The 26,983-nt window shown below is 36.1% G+C and overlaps 2 protein-coding genes across 3 annotated transcripts; one reads left to right on the top strand and one right to left on the bottom strand.

The window, feature by feature from the left end:
- Window positions 1-278: 278 nt before the first annotated feature.
- On the bottom strand, window positions 279-8,216 carry LOC141433077 (esterase FE4-like). 2 transcript variants are annotated; one of them, XM_074094899.1, is made up of 4 exons: window positions 8,023-8,216; window positions 5,166-5,297; window positions 3,410-4,707; window positions 279-1,375 (listed from the first exon to the last, which is right to left on the bottom strand). In XM_074094899.1, the coding sequence occupies exons 1-4, from the start codon at window positions 8,110-8,112 to the stop codon at window positions 1,192-1,194; spliced, it is 1,704 nt and encodes a 567-aa protein (XP_073951000.1). In that variant the 5' UTR covers window positions 8,113-8,216; the 3' UTR covers window positions 279-1,191. The 2 variants fall into 2 exon arrangements, with proteins under 2 accessions (XP_073951000.1, XP_073950999.1); XM_074094898.1 differs by having other exon boundaries at window positions 7,960-8,216.
- Window positions 8,217-19,140: 10,924 nt separating this feature from the next.
- tap (Basic helix-loop-helix neural transcription factor tap) lies at window positions 19,141-25,631 on the top strand. The gene is made up of 2 exons (XM_074095839.1): window positions 19,141-19,266; window positions 24,219-25,631. The coding sequence occupies exon 2, from the start codon at window positions 24,231-24,233 to the stop codon at window positions 25,488-25,490; it is 1,260 nt and encodes a 419-aa protein (XP_073951940.1). The 5' UTR covers window positions 19,141-19,266; window positions 24,219-24,230; the 3' UTR covers window positions 25,491-25,631.
- The last annotated feature ends 1,352 nt before the right edge of the window (window positions 25,632-26,983 follow it).

Consider the following 26,983-nt stretch of genomic DNA (forward strand, 5'->3'; position numbering starts at 1 on the left):
GTTGCACGGAAGGATAGCAAGGAAGTGCCTATGTTGAAACGGTGTCATAGGCAAGCCCGGCTTGCATTTGCAAGAAGATATGTAAACTGGACAGTCAGACAGTGGAAAAACGTTATTTTTTCTGACGAGACAAAAATAAATAGGGTATGTTCTGATGGCAAACGATATGTAAAACGGCCTCCAAATAAAGCATTCGACCCAAAGTACACAAAAGTAACTTTAAAGCATGACGGGGGAAATGTAAAATTTGGGGATGTTTTCTGGACATGGTGTTGGACCTGTTAGGCTGATAGAACGAACATGGATCAATTTCAATACAAAAACATACTGGAAGAAACAATGTTACCATATGCTGAAGGCGTGCTTCCGGTTATTTGGACATTCCAGCACGACAATGATCCCAAGCATACTCTCACATCGCAATCAGTTTCTGTCTTAGATTGGCCAGCCAACAGCCCCGATCTTAACCCAATAGAGCATCTTTGGTGCGAAGTCAAGAAAAAAGTTTCAAATCGACAGTGTGGCAATTTAAGAGAACTGTATGACGTATTCTTAGAAGAATGGAACTCTATCTCTCTTGCGAAATGTCAAAAATTGATAGATTCAATGCCTCGCCGGTGTAAGGCAGTAATAAAAAGCCGTGGACATGCTACTAACTATTAATTTTAGTTAAAATGTATTACATTGCTTTTTTTTCTGTACAAACTTCACGTTAGTGTGATTTAGTTAATCTAAGTTTCAAATAAAAAAACTTTCGAACAGTTAAAGAATCGTTCTTAATTATTTGTCCAGCTTCATTACTATTTAAATTTGTTACTAAAGAGAATAAAAACAAAATTTGTAAAAAAATGACAGTAATTTTATTCTTTATTCTTAATCCCGTTTGCTCTATTCATGTGGCTATTTCATAACGTAACTAGTTACTTCTAAGAAGGACCCACGACTACACATGACATGATTTAGTTAAAAATAATCTGGAGCTTCAAATCGTTCTTAATTACATGGCCACCACTGTATATATATATATTTAAAATAAATATTCCATAACCAACGCGGTCGTTTAAGTATTTGTGGTATTCTTATCATAAAAAACTTAAACACGACTTAAACATTCCTTAAATGCTAGTTTTCTACGAACTGAGTGTTAAACACATGTTCAACGGTTATCCTGCGGTAACGGCAAGGTTAAAGCTACAAGCTGCTCTTAGTTATATGAGGCAAGCCGACTTCTGCATACATCTTGTCCCAGAACTCTGTTCGCTCCCTTTCCGCGTATTTGCCTGGCGTCAGCTTAACGTTTATGTCCAAGAACTCTTTGTTCTTTACTGTGTACTGCGGCCACGATACGCCTAAACTTCCATCTGGGGTTGGGTTACTGAAATAAAAAAAACATGGTAATGATTAGGGATCGGAAATTCGGATACATATTTACCTGAAGTTGACAAAACTCCGGAAAAAGCTAAGAAATTTGGAGTCGGCTTTTTTTAATTTTGTTTTTAATTATCTGAGTGCCGGGATTCCGGGATTGAACACTAGGACGTAATATAATAACATATAGTATACTAGCTATTGCATACTAGCTATTGATAGTTTTCCTGTCAGTTTTGACTGACAAGGTAAGTACAAAAATTACGAGTATCGAATTTGAAATCAAATTAAATTACTGACTTAGCAAAAACATACGAATATTATACGAATAATTAAGGCGTAATGTAGCATTGTATCAAACTAACCTAAATAGGTACAGTCAACTAAAAAAAATAAGTACCTATATATTCGAACCAATCAAAAATATGTTACTTACTACGGCCTTATTGCGTCGGAATAAGAGGCCTGGTACTTATTTTTGAAACTGAACAACTTCATATTTTTACACTTGACTGTACGTAATAGTTTTTGTTTAATAATAAACTTGCTAACTGTAGTGTTCATAGACTAGTACTTTTGTATATAAGTATGCCAAATTTCAAATCAACCACTGGAAATGGATTTAAATTAATTTGCAAGATTTGGACCAAACAGAAATCAGCAACTAATATTTAGGGCAAGCTAAAAAGAACTTGTAAAAAGACAGTTAGGGTTTCTGAGTCTGAGATTTTCAGTTATTTAATTGTCACCTTGTTTAACTACTCCACAAAAGTCTACGCGTGTATTTTCAGCATTAGGATTCCATTTTCATCGCGATCCAGTACCAGTAAGACAATGATTTGATTACTTACTTTTCTAATGTCATTTATTCATGGACATTGGATCTGATAAGATAATCTTATGCGGTAAATGATAAAGGGATTATTTTAAAATTTCTCACAATATGTCGGTCGTTCAACAGCTAATAATGTCTGCAGACTTTATTTTATCAATATTGTTATACCGATGGGACAATTTTTTTTTTGGATGATGTAACTTGTACGCAATTTTTCTAATTTAACTGTACACCTAATCCGTTTATTATGTATGTAACTAATTATTTGTGATTACTCTTAAATTCTTCATTCATTTCATTATTTGTAATTCATCATCATCTCCAGCTTATATACGCCCCACTGCTGGACATAGACCTCTCAGAATGGGAGGGCTGGGACCGTAGTTCCCACGCGGGCCCAGTGCGGATTGGAAACTTCACAAGTACCATTGAATTACTTCGCAGGTTTGTTCCAGGTTTCAACACGATGTTTTCCTTTACCGTAAAGCTAGTTGTCAATTTAAAATGTTATTTCGCACGTTCACGATCCTCTGCTTGAGAGGCCATAGGTCTAACCATTAGGCCACCACGGCCTACAAAAATCACGAAACTATTCGTATGACCGTTAGAACGTCTTAAATGTTTTTGATGGCTTTATCTTATCCAGTATTACTGTCGGTGACTTACAAAACCCTAAGGAAAAACCAAGTAGATGACTATGCATTGTCATGACTCATTGGATTCAAAATTACTATTCAGTGGTTTACATGAGTCAGTGTGGTAACTACAAAATCCCCAGTTAAGGAAAACGTAATAGAAACAAGAACTATTAACTTAGCCTTTGTTCGCGGCTTCGCTGGATCTCCGCAATTCTACTAACTTGCCGTGGGAATTCCTATAAATTACACAGTGATTTTAATTTGACACCCATATTTGTAACAATTAAAAAAAACCTCCTCCATATTTTTTGCCGAACGCCATTTTGAAACTAACTGATATACGTACATACAATACGCTCGAGAAACATAGCCCTTCTTTGGGCTGTCGGGTATAAACTGCCTCTATATTTTACTGCCGAGACCCAGCTACCTCCATAGTAAATTTCATTCGAATCCGTCAAGCCATTTTAGTGTGAAAGAGTAAATAGGTATCTAACAAAAACACACTCAAACATTCGCACTTACAATATACCCTGCCTAGTTGAATTAGAAGTCATCTGTTACTAACCTGGTTTTAGCGAAGTCAGTCCACATCTTCGTCACATTCCATACATAGTTCTTCAATTTATCTTGCGCTTCATATACATCTCTTGTCATATTTGTCGTAAACATATAAAACAATTCATCGGCGTGACAAGCTCCTTTGATATTCGGGTTTGATATGTTCTTCACAAAATTGAGATCAGTTTCAAAACTAAACCTGTACATATACATCGGTTTGTTGTACTTAGAGTATAAGTACGCGAATCTGTGAGTACCGTACACGAAATGCATATCCGAGAGCATCGCAGTAACTTGTTCTGCATCTTCTCTCGTGAATTTCCTATCTCCAACGTAAAACTTTCGTATTCTCTCACCGAATTCAGTCATTTTCTCTTGCGTTACTTTTTCAGCGATTTCTCTAGGAACATCAAAGGAAGAATTGGCATTGTAGAAGTCTAATTTCTTCAATTTATCTTCAAGCATTATTATACCTTCAGCAGAATTGTATCCGATCATTAAAGGAACACTATGCGCTCTATTTGAGAGGAGAGTATCTAATGGATTTTCAGTTAAAAACGCTTCGACGTTATCGAATTTTTTCTCGGCGACCGGTGCGAAGTGTATCGGCAGTCCTCTGTATTTCTCATCTGTGGACATTGTCTTCATAGTCATCCTAGTTAAGTCAACCGCTTTGGTGGTTCTTAATAGCTCCAGGAGCTCATTTGTATCGTTGGTTTCTTTACCTAAGACTTTGCCAATTTGGAACGCCCTGCTCCTACCGTCTTTGCCTTCCGCCCAGTCATTGATACTGGTCCCGCTTTGAGCTATAGCTTTGTGGAACAGACCTCGGGACATAGGTGAAAGCAAGTGGAATAAGACGGACGACGCGCCCGCACTCTCGCCAAAGAGTGTAACATTATTGGGATCTCCTCCGAACTGTTCAATATTACTCTGAACCCACTTCAGCGCAGCGACTTGGTCCTTCATGCCGGCATTGCCAGGTACTTCCGGGGTATCCAGGGTTAAGAAGCCTAGCACTTCAAGTCTGTAGTTTAAAGTGACTAAGACAACGTCGTGTTGGACGAAGAACTTTGGCCCGTAGAGATCGTCGTTGCCTGACCCGGACATATAGGCTCCCCCGTGAATGAAGACCATGACGGGTTTCTTAGTGGAGGGTGCTAGAGATTTGGTATAGACGTTGAGGAAGAGGCAGTCCTCGCTGCCTTCGAAGACGGCGCGGGCTGTGAGATCGTGCTGGGGACAAATCTCGCCGTGCTGCGTCGCATTGCGGACACCAGACCACGGTTGGGGCGGTAAAGGAGCCTGTACAAACAATATCAAATGGAGAATTCATCGGCACACGACGCAGTATGTATCATAACGGAAAGCAAAGCTTAAACTGGTTGATTAATGATTGGTTTATGAAGAAGAGTTGTAATGTCAAAGTCTCTGTGTATATACCTGTTTCCTATACTGCTTGCTATGTTTTTGGTGCGCAATAAAGAGTTATTGTGTTGTATTGTATTGTATTGTCGGCGAATTTCAATAATTTTGGTGGCTACCATATTTCTGACTTAACTCGACGGCATTCTTTGCTTTTCGTTCAGATACCATACCTACTTTTAGTGGAGGATTACATAGTTCACAAAATAGAAATAGGGCTGCAACATTTTGTAATAAAACTTCAGTAAGTATCCTCTAAATCTATAGCTCAAAATAGGTATAGACATGTATACTTCTAAGCCAGAATAAATAGTTCGTGTGATTCAAGCAGAACTTACCCGAAACCTCAGCTGGCCGACCGGAGGCTGGGCATATGGAATACCCTTGAAGCTGTAGAAGGATGAGCCATCATACAGCTGGTCCACAGCACCCAGCAATTTGCCCTGCTTCACTGTCACCACCGGATCATTCTAGAAAACGAGGATTGCCATTGTCTAACTAAAATAACAATAATAACCCAACCAACAAAAAACCCCCGACATTGTCACTTCAAATTTCAATATCTCAAAAACGGCTGAACCGATTTTGATAAAACATGTCTAAGAACCATCGTTAGAAACCCTGCTTTCAAATAAAAAACCGCATTCAAATCGGTTCACCCGTTTAAGAGCTACGGTGCCACAGACAAACACACATAGCGATCAAACTTATAACACCCCCTTTTTGCGTCGGGGGTTAAAAAGAACGGTTTTGAAGTTGACTTGTGTTATCTATGAACTATAAACAATTACTTTGTTCACCCGCGACCTTACGATAGCAACAAATGTGTGTTCATGCATCTCCTCCACCTCCTCGCTGTAATAACACACACAAATCTCACAAACCCAACTATTACCACAACCACATTACGCTGACGCGTTTCGAACTCAATCGGAGTTCATCCTCAGAACAACAAACCATGCTTACCAGATTAAATTTTTTAAAAATTAAATTTTTCTATGCAAATTATTAATTCATGACATGTAGAGTAGGAGTTGCCAACCGATGGGGCACGCCCCCTAGTGGAGCATTGAAAGATGTCAAGAAGGTGGAACATCTTGACATTTTTGAAAGGCTATGGCTTTTAATACTCATTGTTTGAGTTCATTAGATACTGACCTATATATTACAACACTGTCAGTAGTAAATAATTTATTGAATCATGCGTTACTTTGCGGAGGTCCATATCAATGAACTAAAAGAATTTCTTTGCTCACCCGCAACCTTATGCTAGCTAAGCTTATGCAAGATACTCGTATGCGTGTTCATGCAGTTGCATAAGCTAAGCTATCATAAGGTCGCGGGTGAGCAAAGAAATTATTTTTGTTCACTGTCACTTGATTTTAAATAAGTATTTCACACTAACCAACTTATCTGTGAATTAGACCAAGCAATACTACACTTTATGGAAACAACATTAAAACTTTTTTGGTTCACTCACAGATAAGTTGGTCAGTCTGTAAACAATTGTTTAATGGTTGTAGTTATACTCTAATTAGAGTTTATTTTTACAAGCTTTTATTTGTGTTTGTATTTAAATTGCTCTCTCTGTCGTTGGTTTTTATTTGGGTCAAATTCAAATTCAAATGATTTATTCAGTAAATAGGCCGCAATGGGCACTTTTACACGTAATTTTTTTTAAACTACCAGCGCTTTCGGTAAGACCATCATTGCCAAGAAGAATGCGCCGCAAGTAACTTGGCAGAAAGTCATTTTTTCATAAAAATATAATTACAAATAAAATACTTAAAAACTATATTATACAATCAAAGAAAAAAAAATACAAAAAATAATAATAAAAGAAATACAGGGATGTATGGGATCCCTCAGGTCAAATCTTGAAGTTTGTTTTGACCCACTACCAGTGGTTGGATAGACTTGAAATTTGGTATACAAATGTAAGTCGAATGAGAATGCAGGTTACTTACAGTCAACAAAAAGTACAGTCAGAAAAAAAAGCTTGTATACCATCCCAGGCAATATACATCCCACTGCTGGGCACAGGCCTCCTATCAGAACAAGAGGGCATGGGCCATAGTTCCCACGCGGGCCCAGTGCAGATTGGGAACTTGACACGCACCATTGACTTGCTTTGCAGGTTTGTGCAGGTTTCCTCACGATGTTTTCTTTCACCGCAAAGCTCGTGATAAATTTCGAATGTTATTCCACACATGAATTTCGAAAAACTCAAGAGGTACGAGCCGGAGTTTGAACCCACGACCCTCTGCTTGAGAGGTGATAGGTCAAACCACTAGGCCACCACGGCTACTTCAGTCAGAAAAAAAACTTGTATAGAAATGATTTGTAACAGAAACTGGTTTTAAATCAAATCATGATAATATATAAGTATGTAAATATTATTTAGAATTGGGGAAGCCAGTCAGTAAAATTGTTAAGAAATCCTGTAGTAGAAAATGACAAGATAAAGAGTTTAACTGACATTTTAATTTTCAATATTTTAAATCAATATGCAAATAAAAGGTGCAACACAATAACTATTAAAATAATCTGATTCTTTTATATTTAACTAGCTGTTGCCCGCGGCTTCGCCCCCGTTGTTTTTTCTGTATTTTCTTCCATAAAAACCTTCTCCTGGCAGTAATGAACACAACAAAAAAGAATTAGCGAAATTGGACCAGTCATTCCCGAGTTTTGCGCTTAGCAACACATTTTACGATTCATTTTTATTTATATTATTATTATTATAATTTAATTAATTAATTTAATTATTTAATGAAAAGATTTACGTTTCATCATGGTTATGCCTAGTAATTGCCATATCAATAAATAATGAAAAGTTAAGCAGATTTAGGAAATGAAAAAATTAATATTTGCTCATTTTCAGTTACAATTTCAACTTATGTTAACTAACTAAACTGACTAAACTAATCTTCATTTAGCTACATCGTAATAAAAATAAATGGAATGATGGACCATACTCATTCCGAATCGGTTGACATTGCACTTAAATCAATTCGTAATTCAAAATAAAATCCCTTCATGGTCAACTGATCCCTCGTAAAAATCATCCCGCGGGCTGAAAATTAGCAAACTTTTTAAGAGCATTTAAATAAACTTGAACTTTGTACATACTTTCCAGCCTGACGTTTCCAACACAACACAAAATAACATAAACAGCGGGAAATACATAATCACCATTGCTTCGGCGGCGAAGGATAAGCTCTTTATGAAGCGCTTTGGAACTTGCACTGCTGTATTTATATAACTTGTTACTAACTTAATCATTCTAGTATAACTTATTTTTTTATTATTAGTCACTTGTTATGAGGTACTCTGGCTGGGATGATGTTGTTTTTCTTTTTCGTCTTCGTCCGTCCGTTTGACAGTGACAGTGACAGTTAAGATGGCGACAGATGGCGATAGTGACACAACAATGATTTTAAAAGTCGATATCGATAATTCGAGGAATAAATAGTAGCTGCTACCCGCTACTTCGTTTACGCTAATTCTGCTCCAAGGAAATCTGAACTGAACAGAAATAAATACAGTTTTTATTTTTTCAAAGTTTGACACTGTATGAATATGATGGTATCATACTCTCATACTTTAGTAATACAAATAATTGTAGGGCTTAAAAACGTACCACTATTTGTTACATTTTATTTTTTTATGATGGCCACATTAACTACTGAATTGGTAAAAAACATTTCATAAGCCTGCTACTTAATTCCACCAATTAGTAGGGCTACTACGAAACTCGAAACTCGAAGTTCGTATCGTACCGTCCCTCTCGCCCTCGTATTAAATAGTATGTGTCAGAGGGACCGCAAGACACGAACTTCGAAATTCGAGTTTCGTAGTAGCCCAGCAGGTGTCAATAAAATGTCGGGGCGGCGAAAGAGTATTTCAATTTCCAAGGTAATTATTTATGTTTTTCTATATTGTTCTCTATGATACATCGCATGCTTAGTAATAAACGGGCCTAACTCAAAATTGGCGTAAAATTAGTTATTGTATTAAAACGGCTTATATCTGACAGTCGTATCGGCTCTCTTTCTTAAACCAGCCTAAATCGGGTATTATATAATAAAAAGATAGCACGACTTGGTGCGTTTTTAACCGACTTCAAAAAAGGAGGTTATCAATTCGGTTGTATTTTTTTTATGTTTGTTACCTCAGAACTCCGTCATTTATGAACCGATTTGATTTTTTTTTGCGTTCGTCTAGGAATGCTTTCAATTAAGTCCCATAAGCACCAAATCAGGATCTGATGATTGGATCCTAAGGAAATCGAGGAAACTCTTCAAATGTTGTAGGGACACCTATGGTATTTTGATATATTTAGTAGTAACTCGAGCATTTGCACTTGAAAATTATCATTTGGTGAAGTGGAACTGAATATGAAGACCACAGTTGACCATCGGAGTTAGTATTCAATAACAAGTATTTCGTGGGTTGAATTTCAATTACTTTAACACAGTTGCCAAGCAATCTATGCTCCTCGTAATGCGTATGGTGAAATGGAATGGGTGGTGAAGCACCAGGACTCCTCAATAATGAAAGTCTTTGCATCGGAAAAAGCAATCTTTTGTAAAAGGTGACGAGCAGTTGACATTAAACTATTGTATCTTAGATTATTTACAGTAAAAAGGTTGAATTTTTTTTATATAACTAACAGAAAATTGAACCGACTATAAAAAAAGATGAAAATAATTTTCTAACAGTCTGAAGTCGGTGCCTCAGCACGAACCAAAACAAATTTTCGTTGCTAAAACCATTTTTCGATTCAGTGATGTGTTTGAAAAATATTCAACTTTAGTGCAAATTTTAATTAAAATCGAGCGTGTCCCCCCTCTCCCCCCCTCTAAAATCTAAACCGGGGGGTGGAAAAATTTGAAAAAATTCAGGATGGTAGTAAGTATTTTCAAACTTACAAGGAAAACTATAACAGTTAAGTTTTCTTAAGAATTATTAGTATTTTAAGAGTAAATAGCGGCCTAAGGTATACGAAATCCTTAGAAAAATATTATGACCTATTTCGGACGTGTCCGACACGCTCTTGGCGGCTTTTTTTTTGTTTTTATACTTAGAATTTTTTTAGTGAGTTCTGAAGAAGAAGCCTTCGTTTTATTGCAGAGTATTTACGTTTTTTATGTATTTCGTAAATAAATAATAATGTAATATGCTACTAAAGCTTGTTGTATTTTTTTCTCATCAACAACCGTTTATTTGGCAATGTATGCTGTGACATACATATTTATATTTAAGATTGGTTTTTGGAGTCTTTTTGTATTTTTTATTTCAATACCAAATTTTTGTTACTTTTACGGTCATCCCGTTAAACCCGTATCGAAAATACAAACTGAAATATAGATGCACAGAAAAACCAGAAAAATAAGACCAGCGCTGGGAATCGAACCCAGGTCCTCGGCATTCCGTGCCGCGTACTATACCGCTACACCACCGCTGGACAACGGTACAGACACGAATTTCTCCTATGCACCTCATATCTCAGCCTGTTTTGTTTCTTATTTAGTCACTTAAGCAGCGACACTAGTGACATCTATGCTGTAGCCTTCATCGAGAAATATTATTAGATATGTTATTTATCTGGTTTTTCTGTGCATCTTTATTTCAGTTTGTATCTTCGATATATTTATATTTATACTTGTTCAGAATAAAATAAATATATTTTTTAAATATTTTTTCATGATTAACTAGACCTACTACTGCTAAGTTTCTTGCGGCGCATTCTTATTGGCAATGATGGTCTTTCCGAAAGCGCTGGTAGTTTAAAAAAAATGACGTGTAAAAGTGCCCATTGCGGCCTATTTACTGAATAAATCATTTGAATTCGAATTTGAATTACGTAAGGTCGAAAAAAGAAAGCACAATATACATTTTCACCAACAAACTGTTATATCAGTTTGGCGAGTGGAAATGTACAGTACGTATGTGTATGTAATACCTACCTATGAGAAATAAATAAATAAATATTAAATACTTTTTTTTGCCTGCCAAATTAAGGATTAAAGTTTAAAATTATTTCACTCGATATCGATACTAACGTCTTGCTGAGGGTGTTGTGAAAACACGAACATCGCAAACGTTCCGCTAGAGGCGCTGTTCGTGTTTGCATACAAATTGAGATTTAACACGAACGCGATCGAGACGTATTTTGTAACCGAAAACTTACACTCAGGGCACTGGATATTTGATTTTACTTAGATTTTTTGACAATAGATTATCATTATACATTTACGAAATAATAGTTATTAAATGATAATGAAACGGATAACTCACCGAGTTTAGCTCGACATGTTTCGGGCTATTTCGTAGCCCTTCTTCATAGGAGCGCGCGAATCGGCGGCTGCCGCAAGACGCGCACTAAACGCCACCGCTCTGCTCACGCGCCTGCCCGACAAAACTAAAACCGGCACACAATTACCCGCATTTTAAGCCCCCCACTCCCACGTCCCACCCGCATTACCCACTTTACGCGCATTACCCACATTTCTTTGTGCTCCTATGAAGAAGGGCTACGAAATAGCCCGAAACATGTCGAGCTAAACTCGGTTTAAGACGTGAGTTATCCGTTACAATATCATTTAATATGAGTGAGTCTCACGGTAGTTTCATGTTCAAAATAATAGTTTTGTTGTTTTATCTTACAAAAAATATGTTTTTTTTTTTAATTCGACTTGATGGCAAACGAACAAGTGGGTCTCCTGATGGTTAGAAATCACCACCGCTCATAAACATCTGCAACACCAGGGGTATTGCAGATGCGTTGTCAAACTAGAGGCCTAAGATGGAATACCTCAAGTGCCAGTAATTTCACCGGCTGTCTTGCTCTCTACGCCGAAATACAACAGTACAAGCACTGCTGCTTCACGGCAGGATTAGCGAGCAAGATGGTGGTATCCATCCGGGCGGACCTTGCACAAGGTCCTACCACCTGTAAAACACCTGTCCTGTGTGATCTTAATCTAAATCTGTGTAATATTATCAATTGTCGACGTGATTATTATTGTTATTATTATTGTTATTATTATTGCTATTATTATTGTTATTATTATTGTTAGCCTATTCTATCCTATCCCACCAACTTCTGAGCAAAGGCCTCCCCCCGATACTCGTACTTCCACTGCTCTCTCTGTCCACTGCATAGGAACTGTCGAAGTGACACCAACAAAAAAACATTTGTTCACACCTCTCCTTCAGAAAAGTAACTTTTCCTCCCTGTTGAGAGGGAGCAAAGTGCAACTTTTCTGTTCAAGGCTTTTCGAAGTGTTTTATTGCAAATGGCATTTTTTGAAGTTGATAATTGTAAAGCCACGCCATTTTCTATGCTGGTTGTTTTTTAATTATATCAAGATATATTTTTTTCAAGTTTCTTAATGCTCGGTGGGAAAAGTTGTATGAGCCACTTGGGAGCAATATTATTTTCATCTTGGGCATTAACACTTGAATCCCTCATTATGCTCAGGATTCTATTGTAGAATCATTCGCTACATTCTGGGTTCAATGTACGCCCTCGCCGTAAATACACTATTTTGCTCCCTTGTGACACAAATAACTATTTCCCTCTAAAAGAAAACACAATTTAATAAAGTGTAAATTTAAGTATTTTACCTTCAACATTTATGGTCTACATATACTTTTCTTTTCATTTCTCGCCACATACTATATGGAACTTTTTTGCCTGGTATCATCGGAATAATATAGTAATGAATTTACAAAGTTATGTCTCAGTGTGACCAAAATAGAACTCAACTAGTCCACATACATATTAACGATTCAGCATAGACAGTGGCGCCACTTCTAGCTGCATGAATAAGTTGGCATCGCAAATACGCGCGCGATCGGACTCACGCACGTGGGTGTAAATAATGACAAAAATGGCACAAAAATATTAATGTATTTTTGTTAAAATACAGAATATTGTATTATAACGGGTGTTTGCTGTTCCGATAATAAATTCATTCCCCGGCTCCTGCGTTCGAATGACAGATTCGCGTTAAAATTTGCGATATGAAGTCAAAAATCCACCAATAGAAATGGCTGATTTTGTCTACCTGCATCCTTATCTGGCCACCCACTTCACCCACATTCAGTGTAAATAAAGGATTAGTAGTTTTATCAATAAAATTGTGGCCAGGAATGATTTTGAATCGCCCATTAGCTGCGATAGTTTGTAAAGTCGAACAATTGTGCAAATATGCGAATTTGTTAGATATTTTTTATTTGTTTAGGATTTATTATGGTTGTTTTAGATTTTTGAGGGCTTGCACGTGTTTTTTGTGTGTTTAAGTCACATTTAGGCGGGTCTACGCCACGCGTAGAGTTGCTACGCGCGGCGTCGATTTGATGCGTTTAGTGAAGTAACCTATCGCCTAAGACACTAATTTACGTAGCTTTATTTTGATTTTCATGACGACAAAAAATAGCTTAAACTCTTCGATATAACTTATCAATTGAGTAGTATTCGATTGTGTAGATATTTTTTGAAATCAAATAGAACTGTGGTATTTACGGTTAGCAAATTTGAAACAATCAAACAATATTTGCTCTGTCAGTACCTGTGCAGCTCTCTTATATTTAATTTTTTCTCAGTCTATAAATCTAAAGCAACATTTTCGTTTTTGTAATAGTCAAGAAAATTTAATTCATTTCCATGCGCAAAAACTTAAAATAAAAGATAGTACTTTAATTTACATCCAGAAATAATGTACTTTTACCGCCAGGAGTATGTGTATTCAATAAGAATTTAATAATTGTAACTACAATAAGAATCGCAGAAAATTATTTTTTACACGTCTACATGGAGGGCATAATATGTTTAGCAAAAAAATTGTAATTTTACTAAAATAATTTTAAATAAGAATGTTAATGGTTCCTGTTACTGCCACAAAAAATATGCAAAACAAGTTTTTAACCAAGCTCGTGACGGCTATTTCAATGCTGCAAATTTTGCCCCCAACTTATTACATGTTTAATCGCGAATCAAAATAAATAAAGTAAAAGTACTTTATTACTATTTGCTCAACAATACCGTGAGGATCAATTACTTCGAAACAAATCACGCTACAACTCGAAATCGCATATGTCACTGATCCAACAAAACTTTATTGCAAAAATTAATGAAACCACTATCTGTCACACAGCTGTAGCTGACGAAAATTTCCCACGATATTATCTCTGGACAAAACTATTCTTCACATTCTTATTTTTTATACCGAAAAAAGGGACTTAATAGCGAGAGTTAGTGACACGTTTGACGTGTTACAAATTTGTTTTGGATAGTAATAAAGTTAATAGAAATGTCAGCTTTTGACAGGTTGTCAATGCATATCGAGATAACTATGCAATAGATATGCAACGGAGTGCACGGGCGATATCATAGATGCAACGCCACGGTTAGTAACAGCAATGTGAAGAAAGATACTAAAGGCTGGGACAATGCTTATTAATATTATAGGTAATGTCGAGTGTTTCCAATAGAAGAAAAAAAACATTTGAATATAGAACTCAAGTTATCCTTCGTGGATAATTCTGAAAATAATCGTAAAGTGCGTTCATAATTATTTTTTTTTCACTCACATGTCTTCTGTATTTTTGTCCAAAATTTTTGCCAACGCACCACTATGCAAAAACTACCATCAAATAATATTTTGCTCTCACATTTTTAACCCTTCTAACGACCGTTTAGTGCACAGTGGAGCTGGAATCGCTCAGTCATTATTTACAACCCTTTGGCTAAACCCTTAACAACAAACCTTTTTAACATTTTAAAACGGCGTCTAACAATAGATGATGTATGTTTTTTTCTGACCTGCCAGGATTACGAGTCGGATTTGTAAATGTTTTAATATTTAAAAGATTAGCTTCGTGTACCGTATTTTGAGTATAAGTAAATATTGTAGTTCAAAATATTTATACAATAGATTTTTTTGACGTGCTGATTCATTTCAATTCAAGAATTATTAGAGTAGGTATGTTGGTCTATAATAAAAGACAGTTTTCAAAAAAATAATATAATATTGCATATTTTAAATAAACAATAATAGTGTTATTATTTTTCAGATACTTAAATTGTCAAAATTGCATTGGTGAACTTACGTTGCTGTACCAAAATATTCTACAAATGAACTACACCATCCTTTGTGCGGTACATAAACACCTTATTTAATTAATTAATTATTAAAAATACGTGATATACATTTCAAATACTCGAACTGCGTGCAAAAATAATATCCTTCGAAATTAGTTTTTCACGTAGTTTAACTAAATTATTATTTTTGTCGTATCCTTTTTTATTATAATACAACGCATTCTTCTTCAGTCAAAGATTGACCTACTTTTTTACTCAATCAAGTTACCATCAACACAATAAGAAAGGCATACATTTTAAAATCATATCCGTATGGTAATTGAAAGACTAAACTTTAATTAAACATCCAAAACAAGTTGATAAGTCTGAAACAAGCAAATAATCGTAGCTCAAACGACCCGAGTCCGCAGAATTATGCTCGGTGGCGAGCGGCGCAGGCCCGAGGGGCGCGCGCGCAGGCTAGGGGTAGCTCGCTAGTGCTGTGCTCAAGCATCGATGAACGAAAATTATAGTACTTTTCTTAATTAAATCGCCTACTTCTACAGACGAATTCTTGTGCAATCATCATCTTTCCAGCCTATGTACGTCCCACTGCTGCCTGCTGGGCACAGGTCTCCTCTCAGAATGAGAAGGCTTGGGCTGTAGTTCCCACACGGGCCCGGAGTGAGAACTTCACCCACATTATTGAATTGCTTTCCAGGTTTGTACAGGTTTCAAAATGTTTTCCTTCCTTCACCATAAAGCTCGTGCTATACTATACCCATTTCAAATGTAATTTTCGCACATGAAATTCAAAAATCACAGAGGCACGAGCCCGGATTTAACTCACGACCATCAACTTGCGAGGCCATAAGTCAAACCACTAGGCCTCTACGGCTTTTTCAATCAATACAATACAGTACAAATATTCGTCATTGATTGCACACTACAAAGCAGTACAGTGATTTGTAATAAAACACAAAAAGTGGCCAAACCTTCAGAATACAATACAATACAAAGACTCTTTATTGTACACCAGACATAGTAAGCGATACAGAAAACAGATACACAAATACTACAAAATAAAACTAAATAGAATTATACTACATTATATTATTTTTACTGACCTTACCGAAAGTATGCCAAATTTCATGTAAATCGGAACCCGGAAGTGGTCGAAAAATGGTTTGCAAATTTTTAAACCACATCTTACATAACTAATATTATTATATGAACAGTGCACATTAAATAAAAATAAAACTTGTAAAACAGTTACTTCTTGAGATATGAATAGTTAATTTGTTTTATACTTGTTCCATACTAAAATTATAATGTGAATTATCAACCTCACGGTCCTGCTTCTGTGTAATTTTCTTCCCTTTGCCGAATATAAGTCGATGAAATTAATATCGATATATTTATGTCATCGTCAACCCCGTCCCTTCCCTTCCAACCCTTCAACTGCTACACATGTCGGAGTAATGCATTCATGGGCTCTCGAGCGTGGCGGCGCAAAGTAACTAAACGGACACACCCCAAGCTTTCGTTTTATTATTTTAAACTGCGACTCATAATTTTCAGATTTGAACATTGAAAGGGTTGAGTAGGGCACCTGTTTTATTTTAGAGATTTTGGAGTAAGTCATTATTACTAAATTTGTTACGTATTTTACTGTGCCGTCAAGCATTTAGTAATTGGATGAAGCGAAGGTGCATTGACAGTACATTTATTACATACTAGCGTTTGCACGCGGCTTCGCCCGCTTTGAATTCGGTTATCGTGCGCTGTTCCCTCGGGAACTGTGCATTTTTTCGAGATAAAATGGAGCCTATGTCACTCTCTGGCCCATAAACTATCTCTATGGACAAACATACACACTTTCGCATTTATAGTATAAGTATATGGATTTTACTGTGCCGTCAAGCATTAAGTACTTAATTAGATTTAGCGAAGGTGCATTGAAAGTACATTTATTACATTTTAACGTGCTTGAGAATACGTTATTTTCGAGTAACTTTAGCAAGCCGCATTTAATTTCAAAATTAGTTACAAAAACAAGTAAGTCAACTGGTGCTAAAACTTTTTAACCCTTCAATAAAAGACAGGACCATGACGCAATTTGTCAATATTTGGCATGAAATCGCCGTTGAACTGTATCGAAAACCATTACGTTGACATGCCTACTCCAGCATTTACTTAACCAATGATGTAAGTACAAATGTGGCCGATCCGACGCGTGAAATATAGATCGTGTTCGCTTAGCTCGAGTACAATACAAAATTTTTGTAAAATATTGTCAACAAAATATTGTAAAAAGTTCAGTTTTGCACAGGAATAGTGTCACCGTACTTGATTCACAGATAATGGTTACCCGTGTCACCTACACTAGGCTAGACCTGTCCCGTTGGATGACACCTTTACAGTATAACGTTTTAAGCTTTCGTGATTCTCACTCATAGTCAAAAAAAATAATAGCGTGATAAAGAAAGAAAGAAAGAAAGAAAATATTTAATTGCCAACAGTACAAACAATGCAAGACAACAATATAACCAATACAAGTTAGTAGTCTGCCCTGCGGCAAAAGGAGCAAACCCGTCCCGTATATGGTATTTTGACACCTTTACAGTGTTTACCTATTCCTATTACACTATTCAAATGTTAATGAAAATACAGGCTAATATTATAAATGCGAAAGTGTGTGTGTTTGTATGTATGTCCGTCTTTCACGTCGCAACGGAGCCACGGATCGACGTGATTTTTGGCATAGAGATAGTTTATGGGCCAGAAAGTGACATATGCTACTTTTTATCCCGGAAAAATGCACAGTTCCCGAGGGAACAGCGCGCGATAAATGAATTCCACGCAGGCGAAGCCGTGGGCAAGACCTAGTCATAAAAATATATGCTACTTAACAACAACTTTATACTTATTCTAAACCAAAGATTTGTGTTTGTGTGTGTGTGATATTTAGATATAGGTATTTATGATCCGCACTGGGCCCGCGTGGGAACTATGGCCCAAGCCCTCTTGTTCTGAGAGGAGGCCTGTGCCCAGCAGTGGGACGTATATAGGCTGGGATGATGATGATGGATGATGATGATTTATGATTTATTGATTGGAAAAAAAACTCAAAAACCTAACTGCCTAGTTTTATTTAAAATATTTTAAAGCAGTTGGGTTATTATGAATATGGTCATGTCGAAAGTATGTTTGGCTTTAATATCACCTATGTTTACTTTTTTTATTCCAGGCCCGAAATCTTTCTTTCTTATATATTTATTATTTTATTATAGTCTGGCTTTCATGCGCGTCTATTTTTAAAAGGCATAATGCTTCAAAAGCTTAAATATCACAAAATAATCAGTAGGTAATTACACTGGACAACAACCTAAAAACTTTATAAAAGTAGTCCATTATTTACCATACACCCACCTGCAAATACGACTTAAAAAAAAAGAAAAGAAAAGAATAAATTTATTCGCCAAACTTGGCAGTTATATTTCCTCTCTAGTCCTCTAATAGGTTAATAGTGCGTGAAAACTTTTTTATTGCAACCCTTTTATCGATACGCAATAAATTATATCAATATTTGATCAGACACGGATTCGGGCTATTTTTTATTGATCTTTATGACACTGCCACATCTGTTCGGCTTTTGATCTGGCTCTCAAGAATGAAGGTTATCGTAGAAACCCCTTGGCTCTAAAAAAAAACTGAAAACGGACTTATTTTTTCCTTCTTATTTGATTTATTTAAACGGGTGTTTTTGATTGAACATGAAACTACCGTGAAACTCACTCATATTTAATGAAATTAAACCGGATAACTCACGTCTTAAATCGAGTTTAACTCGACATGTTCCGGGCTAATTCGCAGCCCTTCTTCTCGGTCTCGGAGCAACGCGACTGGTGGCCGCTGTAACACGCGCACTGCGCGCGTTTGATTGTTTTGATTAAAAATATATTTCATAATTTTTTAATGATCCTGTAATAATTGTATAATAAAAAAGCTATAATATAATACTAATTCATTTTCAAATGAGAAAGTCATCATTTTACTATAAGTATATAAATACCTTAAAAAAATTAAAATACCTAATGGCTAGCAAACATTTTCTATTTTATTTCCCCTCTAGCCCCTTGAGCCAAAGGGGCGTGCCCCCATACAGCCAGTCCTTATAACTGGGCGTCGCACGCTTAACCCCACAGTGCGTCGCCGGCGCACCACTGTGCAGGCATGGTTTGGACATTGGACAGTGGTGTAGTTTAATTTGAAGTACATGGTGGTCGTGCTTTGTGGAGAAATAGTTGGATTTTGACGAGGTTCTGAATTGTGACAGTGAAAGAGTAAGTTGCATCAGTATTTTTTCATTTGATATACTTAACTAAATAGGTAAGGCGGTTTGGAAGCGACTGTTTTTAACCCCCGAAGCAAAGAGAGATGGTATAAGGTCAATGTCTGTCTGTTTGTGGCATGGTAACTCTCAAACGGATGGACCGATTTCGATGCAGTTGTTTACGTGAATGGCCAATAAAAATTTTTACCGACACTAATCTGTCCGCGACATTTTTCAAACAATTGCAGATTGTTGTAAGTAAACATGTTTTTTTTCTGTAATTTGATAGATGGTGTACCATCAGCCAAATATGTGGCCTACCACCCTAAAGTTGATAATCGTTTGCATGTCATAAAACAATAACCCCAAAAGACGTGCCTGTCAACATGAAAGTTCGACTTTAGTGACATGTTTATTTTATAGGAACTTGTTTAAAATTGATAGACCACTTATTTGGCTGATGGTACATGAATACATGCCACCCTACGTAAGCTCAACCTATTATACCGTGAAATATATTGTTGGAAGTACGATTTTTTGGTAACACCAGAGACAATTTTGGTAACGCAGGAGACGCCCAGTGTCGGTAAAATAGTTGATTGGCCCGAACACGAGTTTCCTTGCGATGATTCTTTGCTAGGTATGTTTTGAGAAAAATCGGTTCAGCTGTTAAAATTAAAGTTTTGGCTAAAAGTGCCAGAATCAAAATTAACTATTTTTATTATTATTTAATTTAATACAGATTAGGTAGTGAATTTGAATAAAAAAATCCTGCAAGAATGTATCATTATTTTAATACGCAATCCTAAATAGCTAAATTAAACTTGGCAAACTTTGTAAGTACTATATTTTTTTTGATCTCAAGAAAATGATTTTTATACGGTTTGAAAACAAAAACGTTACAAACGTCTTAACAATAGGATCTATTAATGTACAGATGTATCTTTCACAATTAACTTCAGTAAACTTCAGTAAGCTAGTTGAGAAATCAAGATTAATACGAACTTTTCCGACAAATACGATGACAAAACATTATTTAATACATGTGTAACAACTAGTTGTTGCCCGCGACTTCATCTGTAAAGACTTAGTTAGATGCTATCCCGTGGGAACTATGCAATTTCCGGTATAAAAGTATTCTATGTGTTAACCACTAACTGTGTGCGGGAATGCTGCCTGCGTGATGGGCATCATGCCAAGAGGCCAACCTCTCTTTTTTAATTAAAGTTTTAGTTTTAGTTATTTTAATTTATAGTAGTTTTAGTCCTATGGATATTTTGTATTTTCTTAATATTTTCTTAATAAATCTATCATGCACTGTGTGCCAATTTTTATCCAAATCTGTTGTGACATCGCTGCGTGTTAAAGTATTATTCACAATACAATACAATACAATTACTCTTTATTGTACACCAGAAATAGTACCTAATACATAGTATTTAGTAATACATAATTTTATTTTATTATTTCCATGCTGTCGCAAATAAATGTTTCCTTTCTGCTCAGGCCTGAAATGTCTGTTTTCCTAAAATGTACAATTCTCAAAACGTCTGCGTTTCCACAATTAGCACTTCTTTTTTGTCAGCTTTCTCAAAATGTCTGCTATTTAAAATGTGTACAATCTCAGGAAGTCGTCTATTCATAATGTTTACATTCCTATAATATTAGCATTACCATAATTTATGCTTTCCTGTTATGTTCACTTTTTTGAATAGGCTTTAGTCTTGTTATGTTTGTTTACCCTAATGTCTGCTTTATTTTCAAATCAATTTTCCAAGGGATTTTCGTAGTTTAATTTTTTACTAAAATCAATGCTAATAAATGCGAAAGTAACTCAGTCTGTCTGTCTGTTACTCTTTCACGGCTAAACCGCTAAACCGATTTAGATGTAATTTGATTAGAGACATTTTGGGAATAAGACTTTTCTGGAATGGCAACAGTTGCAGACATTTTCATAATAAGCACTTTCTGAAAAGTGAAAATTATACAAAAACTGTCATTCTTGGAGACAGGAAATTTTAAATAGCTGACATTTTGAGAAGCTGACATTATGCAAAAGACGTGTTGACATTCTGCAAAGCAGACATTTTGCCAAAAATACATTTTAGGAAAACGGATATTTTAGGCCTGAAACCTTCTTTCTTTTTTTCAAACAAAGATAAAGTTTCTAATTTATAACATTTTAGAATCATAGTTCAAACTTCCAACCATATTTTTACATCATTCGAAATGTATTCAAATAATAATGGGCACCTTACCACCTGGCAGTGGTTTTGGGCAACTTTTTTATTTATAATTTTAGTTTGTATGTAGTTTTAGTTACCTTTATTTTGTTTTATATTATACAGGCATTGTGAAGTTTTAATTTATTCAAATAATTGAAGTAAACATTCAACCCTAAAGTGCCCAGTGGAGCAATTCTGCCTGGTCACCGACTATCGTACTGTAATCACATTGCCATTAACTTCCACCGTCACGCTCTAGCTAGCGTAGCCGCGGACACGTGGCCGTCGCGTGCCGGGCACAGGTGGCCAGAAACGCCCCCCTGGGCTTTGGCAGGGTTATTACAGAAAACTCTGATAATCAGTTTACCTTTAACGAGCCTGAAAAATGTATTTCCAAATGTTGAAAAAGCTTTTTTTAGGATTTAGGAGTTATTGGAGTTAAATTAAAACCAGTTGCAGCAGCTGCAACGCTAAGTTTGCACTATTTAACGCTAATTTATTTTAAAGCTGTTATGAAGATTAACAAAATAAAAAAACGGCCAAGTACGAGTCGGACTTTAGCATTGAGGGTTCCCCAATCAAATGGTCAATTTAAATAAAATTTTCTGGATTTCATTTAATTTTAAGCTCTTAGTTTTTATTAACCCCCGACGTAAAAAGAGGGGTTCTATAAGTTTGACCGCTATGTCTGTCTGTGGCACCGTAGCTCTTAAATGGGTGTACTGATATAATTGCGGTTGTTTGTATGTTTTTAACCCCAGACGCAAAAAGAGGGGTGTTATAAGTTTCCTCGGCAGCATGCCCGACTCATCTGGGAATTGCTCAGTGACCGCTATGTGTGTCTGTCTGCCTGTCTGTCTGTCTGTCTGTGGCACCGTAGCTCTTTAACGGGTGGACTGATTTTAATGCGGTTTTTTAATTTGCATTCAGGTTTTCTAGCGATGGTTCTTAGCCATGTTTCATCAAAATCGGTCAAGCCGTTTTTGAGATATTGAACTTTGAAATGACAAAGACGGGGGTTTTCCAACTTATTGTTGGTTATTCTCTGAATCCAATAATTAGTGTTTGTTGTTATAGCGGCAACAGAAATACATAATCTGTGAAAATTTCAACTGTCTAGCTATAACGGTTCATGAAATACAGCCTGGTGACAGACGGACGGATGGACAGCGGAGTCTAGTAAAAGGGTCCCGTTTCTACCTTTTGGGTACGGAACCCTAAAAAAAATAGGTAAAGTTCATGTTAGTATGTTCCGATGTATTAAACCACATATCAGTAATTTCTCCCTTGATACTGTGGCATTTGTTATGGGGCTTTGTACATATACTTTCTCCATTTATTTTAACATTTGAAACTTAACGCTAAAATTTGCACACGTTTCTAAATGAAACAACGAAACTATTTAAAATTGAGTAAACTTCTATAATAAAAACATAATAAATACAGCTAATAAATGTACATGTAGGTATTCATAGTCAATTTGTGTTCGAAATACCGAGAAACGTATGTGTTACTATTTGACCGTTAATTCAAACCTTAAATTAAAGGGGGTCCTATAGGTTAGAAATAGGTAGGTACAGTCAAGGAAACTGAATCACTTCCTACATACCAGGGTGTATGGGATGTCAACACGACATGACATTAATTAGTACAAATTAAGGTTCCACCCTGGTACGCGTTTCGTTTCTTTGACTGGACCCTAAGTAACACGTTCTATTCATCTCTGTTGAGAGTATTTTTGTATAAATAAAAATTAAATAGAAATCATAAAAATTGCTTTTAATTAGCGACACTTAAGAAAACAAATTACACCAACCCCTAAACGGAAATCACGCACCGGAAGTAGGAAGTGATAAAGTTCAACTGACTTCCTGACTTATCGACTTGATTGCGCCACCTGTCGGCGGGACACGGAAATTGCTGCAAACACATACAGGGTGGAATGGACACATTTGGCTGCTTGTAGTTTTTAATTATACCTACAATGAGCACGAGTCGCGCATTGAAATAGGGTTAGGTTGGCGATAAGCTAATTTTTTTTTTATAACAAAAGAGACCCTGCCTTTATATATTTCCAATTTACGTTGTTTTCTTAGCTTTTTTTTTAAATATAGGTAACTAATTATTGTTTTCAAAACCTAAGAAATCGCTTTATTTAATTACACGCTTTAAAATGACAGAAAATTCTTTAATTTACTTTTACTAAATTAAAGCAATGACTGAATAAGAATAAGAAATCCGCCGCAAGAAACTTGGCAGAAATTATGAACTAATCCATAGCTTCTGCCAAGTTTCTTGCGGCGCTTTTTGGTCCTTCCTAAGCGCTGGTAGTTTAAAAATCAAGTGGCATGCAAAAAATCCCTTTGCGGGCTACTTACAGCATAAAACCAAACTTCATAATTCTATTATCAACGCAAAGTACTTAACTACCCTTTATGAGGTTTTACTATGAAAATATACTTTTAAAAGGCTTTATCTCTTGACCGCGTGAATTTTGTAACAAATTTTCGCCTCTGAAACAAGTTAAGAAAAAAATTCTTGACAAATGGACAGACGGAGGAACAATTTCATCTTTCCTAATATCCTTGTAAGACGATTTTTTTTCCTTTTGAGGCAAGGAACCCTAAAAATCATAATATTTGTGACTAGCACTTCTACTGTCAGATTTCTCATATTGCTTTCTTACCGAACAATTTTGGGACTCAATCGACTAACATATCATTTCTTTGTTCCAAAGGCAAACCTCAAAATGTTCACCAACGACTTCGGCGACTACTGCGACTTCAACGACAGCATCTGCAGCAACGACTCCGGCTTCGAAAGGTCCTACAACGACTCCAACGCCACCGCTTCATCTCTTCACAGCACCCCAATGAAGCACGATACCTCAGACCTCGTCTGCGTAACTCCAATCAAATCACAAACAAGAAGAAAACTATTCAGCGATTCGTACGAATTCCCGTTTCAAAATCAAATCGAAGATATGAAGGTTTTTGAAGATAATATACAAATGGCCGTGACTTCAACTCCAGTGAAGAAAGAGAGAAAACCAAAAGACCCGAATAAACCGAAAAGAAAATACGCTAATGGAAAGAATAGAGTCACAAGGTGCAAGAGCCCTACGCAGATTATGAGGATAAAGAGAAACAGGAGGATGAAGGCAAATGATAGAGAGAGGAATAGGATGCACATGCTAAATGAAGCTCTTGATAGGCTCCGATGCGTTCTACCAACTTTTCCTGAAGACACTAAGTTAACCAAGATAGAAACCCTCAGATTCGCACACAATTACATCTTTGCTCTCAGTCAAACATTGGAATCGTTAGACAACATAACCTCTGGAGAAACTATCCCCGACAATTTAAGCTTAACCTATGAGAAAGTCCAAAGTTATTCTGCTGCCGGTGAAAAAGTAGCAAAAGACGCATTTAGAGATATATTTTCGATAAATAATAAAACAGAAGATTTCAATGGCGATGGCAGTTATAGGAGTTTCCAGGGATTCAGCAAGCCTTTTCCTAATGGTTCTAATTTTATGCAAACTTCTGAAGGAGTGCTTATTAACGTCGGTAATGTGACAGTATCAGTCAACAATAGAGGGGGTAATTGTATTACTTCTACTACAGGTAGTGGCTTTTTTACACATCCTTCTACATTCGGAGATGACACGACCCAACAGAACTATTACTACCAAAAACCATACATTCCATGTGTTAATAGTCCTAATAATCTGTATGATTCTACAGTCAATAACGGCACTGAAGAATATTTTAATCAAAAGAATTACGAGATATTCAAAAATGCGTTTGATACAGCTAAGAATAAAAGGTATCCTAAAACTGAAGATTATACAGCAAATAATGGTGAATATACCAATGTGTATGGGTACAACGAAAGACAAGATTATGGTAGAGGAGATTATAACTATCAGAATAGTTTTTATAATAATGACCAAAGACTGTACAGGAACTTTTATAACCGACAAAGTATAGTAAACGCTCAAATATAACGTTTGTATCCTAATTGTAAACTAGTCATTTACCTTTGTACAAAATATTATTAATAATATAAATGTATTTAGAATTAATTGAAACGGAACTAATTAAACAATTAATTGTGATTGTTAAATAGACAATAAAAATAATGTATACAGAGATTTTACCAAAGAGTTTCTAGTCATATTTTGATTTTTGATAATGTAATAAATATTTTTACAATTATTTGAGTTTTTTTTGTGAAGTTTATAGATGATTTACCTTGTATGAGTTCCAGTCATACAAGGAGCCATGAATATAAATCAAATTGGAACAATGGCCGTTAAAGAGCGAAAAGTTGTGAATGGGAGCACGGACCCCTGCGCCAGCGCATTGTTCGAGATCTTTTGAAAATCGCCAACTAAACCTTTGCGGCGCGATCAAGCTAAACTCGACTTTGTTTCGAAACCATAGGGGTTGTTTGAAAGCAAGGATAAATCAGCCAGGGGTGTTTACGGGGCACCCGTTCGGATTGAGTTGCGAGAATAATGTTTGCTTTGGAAATTCGTTACGGCCCATTTTGTTGCCTCAATGATTTGGGTGTTATAGAATTACATGTAAAATAATAATAAATGCAATCTTTTGTATGACGGAAGTTAGTGATCTGTATGGTCTTGCTCTGTTACTAGTGGATTTGAAGAAAAAATAACTAGTAGAATCGTATATATCTACTGTGCTTCGTATAAGTCTACTGTGCTTCGGATGGAAACGACGCATCCACCGACAAACTACGGCTTTAATCAGGTCATCTGTCCATATCATTGGTGGACGTCCTGCGGCTGATATGATGATGATGATGAAGTATACTTTAATATATGTTGCGGGATGATCTGGACGCGTTCTTCAGCCACTGACCAGACAAATATTCTTCTATTTCAAATCGAGGGCAAACTTCAAATTTTATAGGTACACCTATGGTGATTTTGGTATTTTTAGCATTAATAGCCGATATTATTTTCCAACCAATCACACAAAGTTTTTTTTTATATTTTTGATAGGATTGGTAGCAACAATTTTGTGTACACAATCTGTCAAATTTCATAAGACCGTCAGGTTGGCCGACCAAACACTAGATTTTTCACACTATGCAGGCTAATTTTATAGCAAAAATAAAATACTTGTGTTACCAATGCAATAAAGGATTTTCGTACATTATTTCTGCTCTAGAGCAGAAAAGTCCCGCTTTGTGCTGGATATTTAGTGCGGTTATGATAAAATTAAAGCATAGTTAGAAGAAAAAGTTATTTAATGTCGCCCAGATCCAGCATAAATACGAACTTTACGAGCATAAGAAGTGAAAATGGTATTTATGTGCTGTACGGAACGCCTTCTGTAGGTCTTGATCAAGGTAGAGCGAGATTGTCTACACCGCTTCCGCGCCCCTAAAAAGGTGTCAACAGAATTTTATTTAATATGCACGCAATTTTATTTAATATGCACGAAATTTTATTTAATATGCACGAATTTT

This window comes from Choristoneura fumiferana, chromosome 12 (genome assembly GCF_025370935.1).
Source record: "Choristoneura fumiferana chromosome 12, NRCan_CFum_1, whole genome shotgun sequence".
Taxonomy (NCBI): domain Eukaryota; kingdom Metazoa; phylum Arthropoda; class Insecta; order Lepidoptera; family Tortricidae; genus Choristoneura; species Choristoneura fumiferana.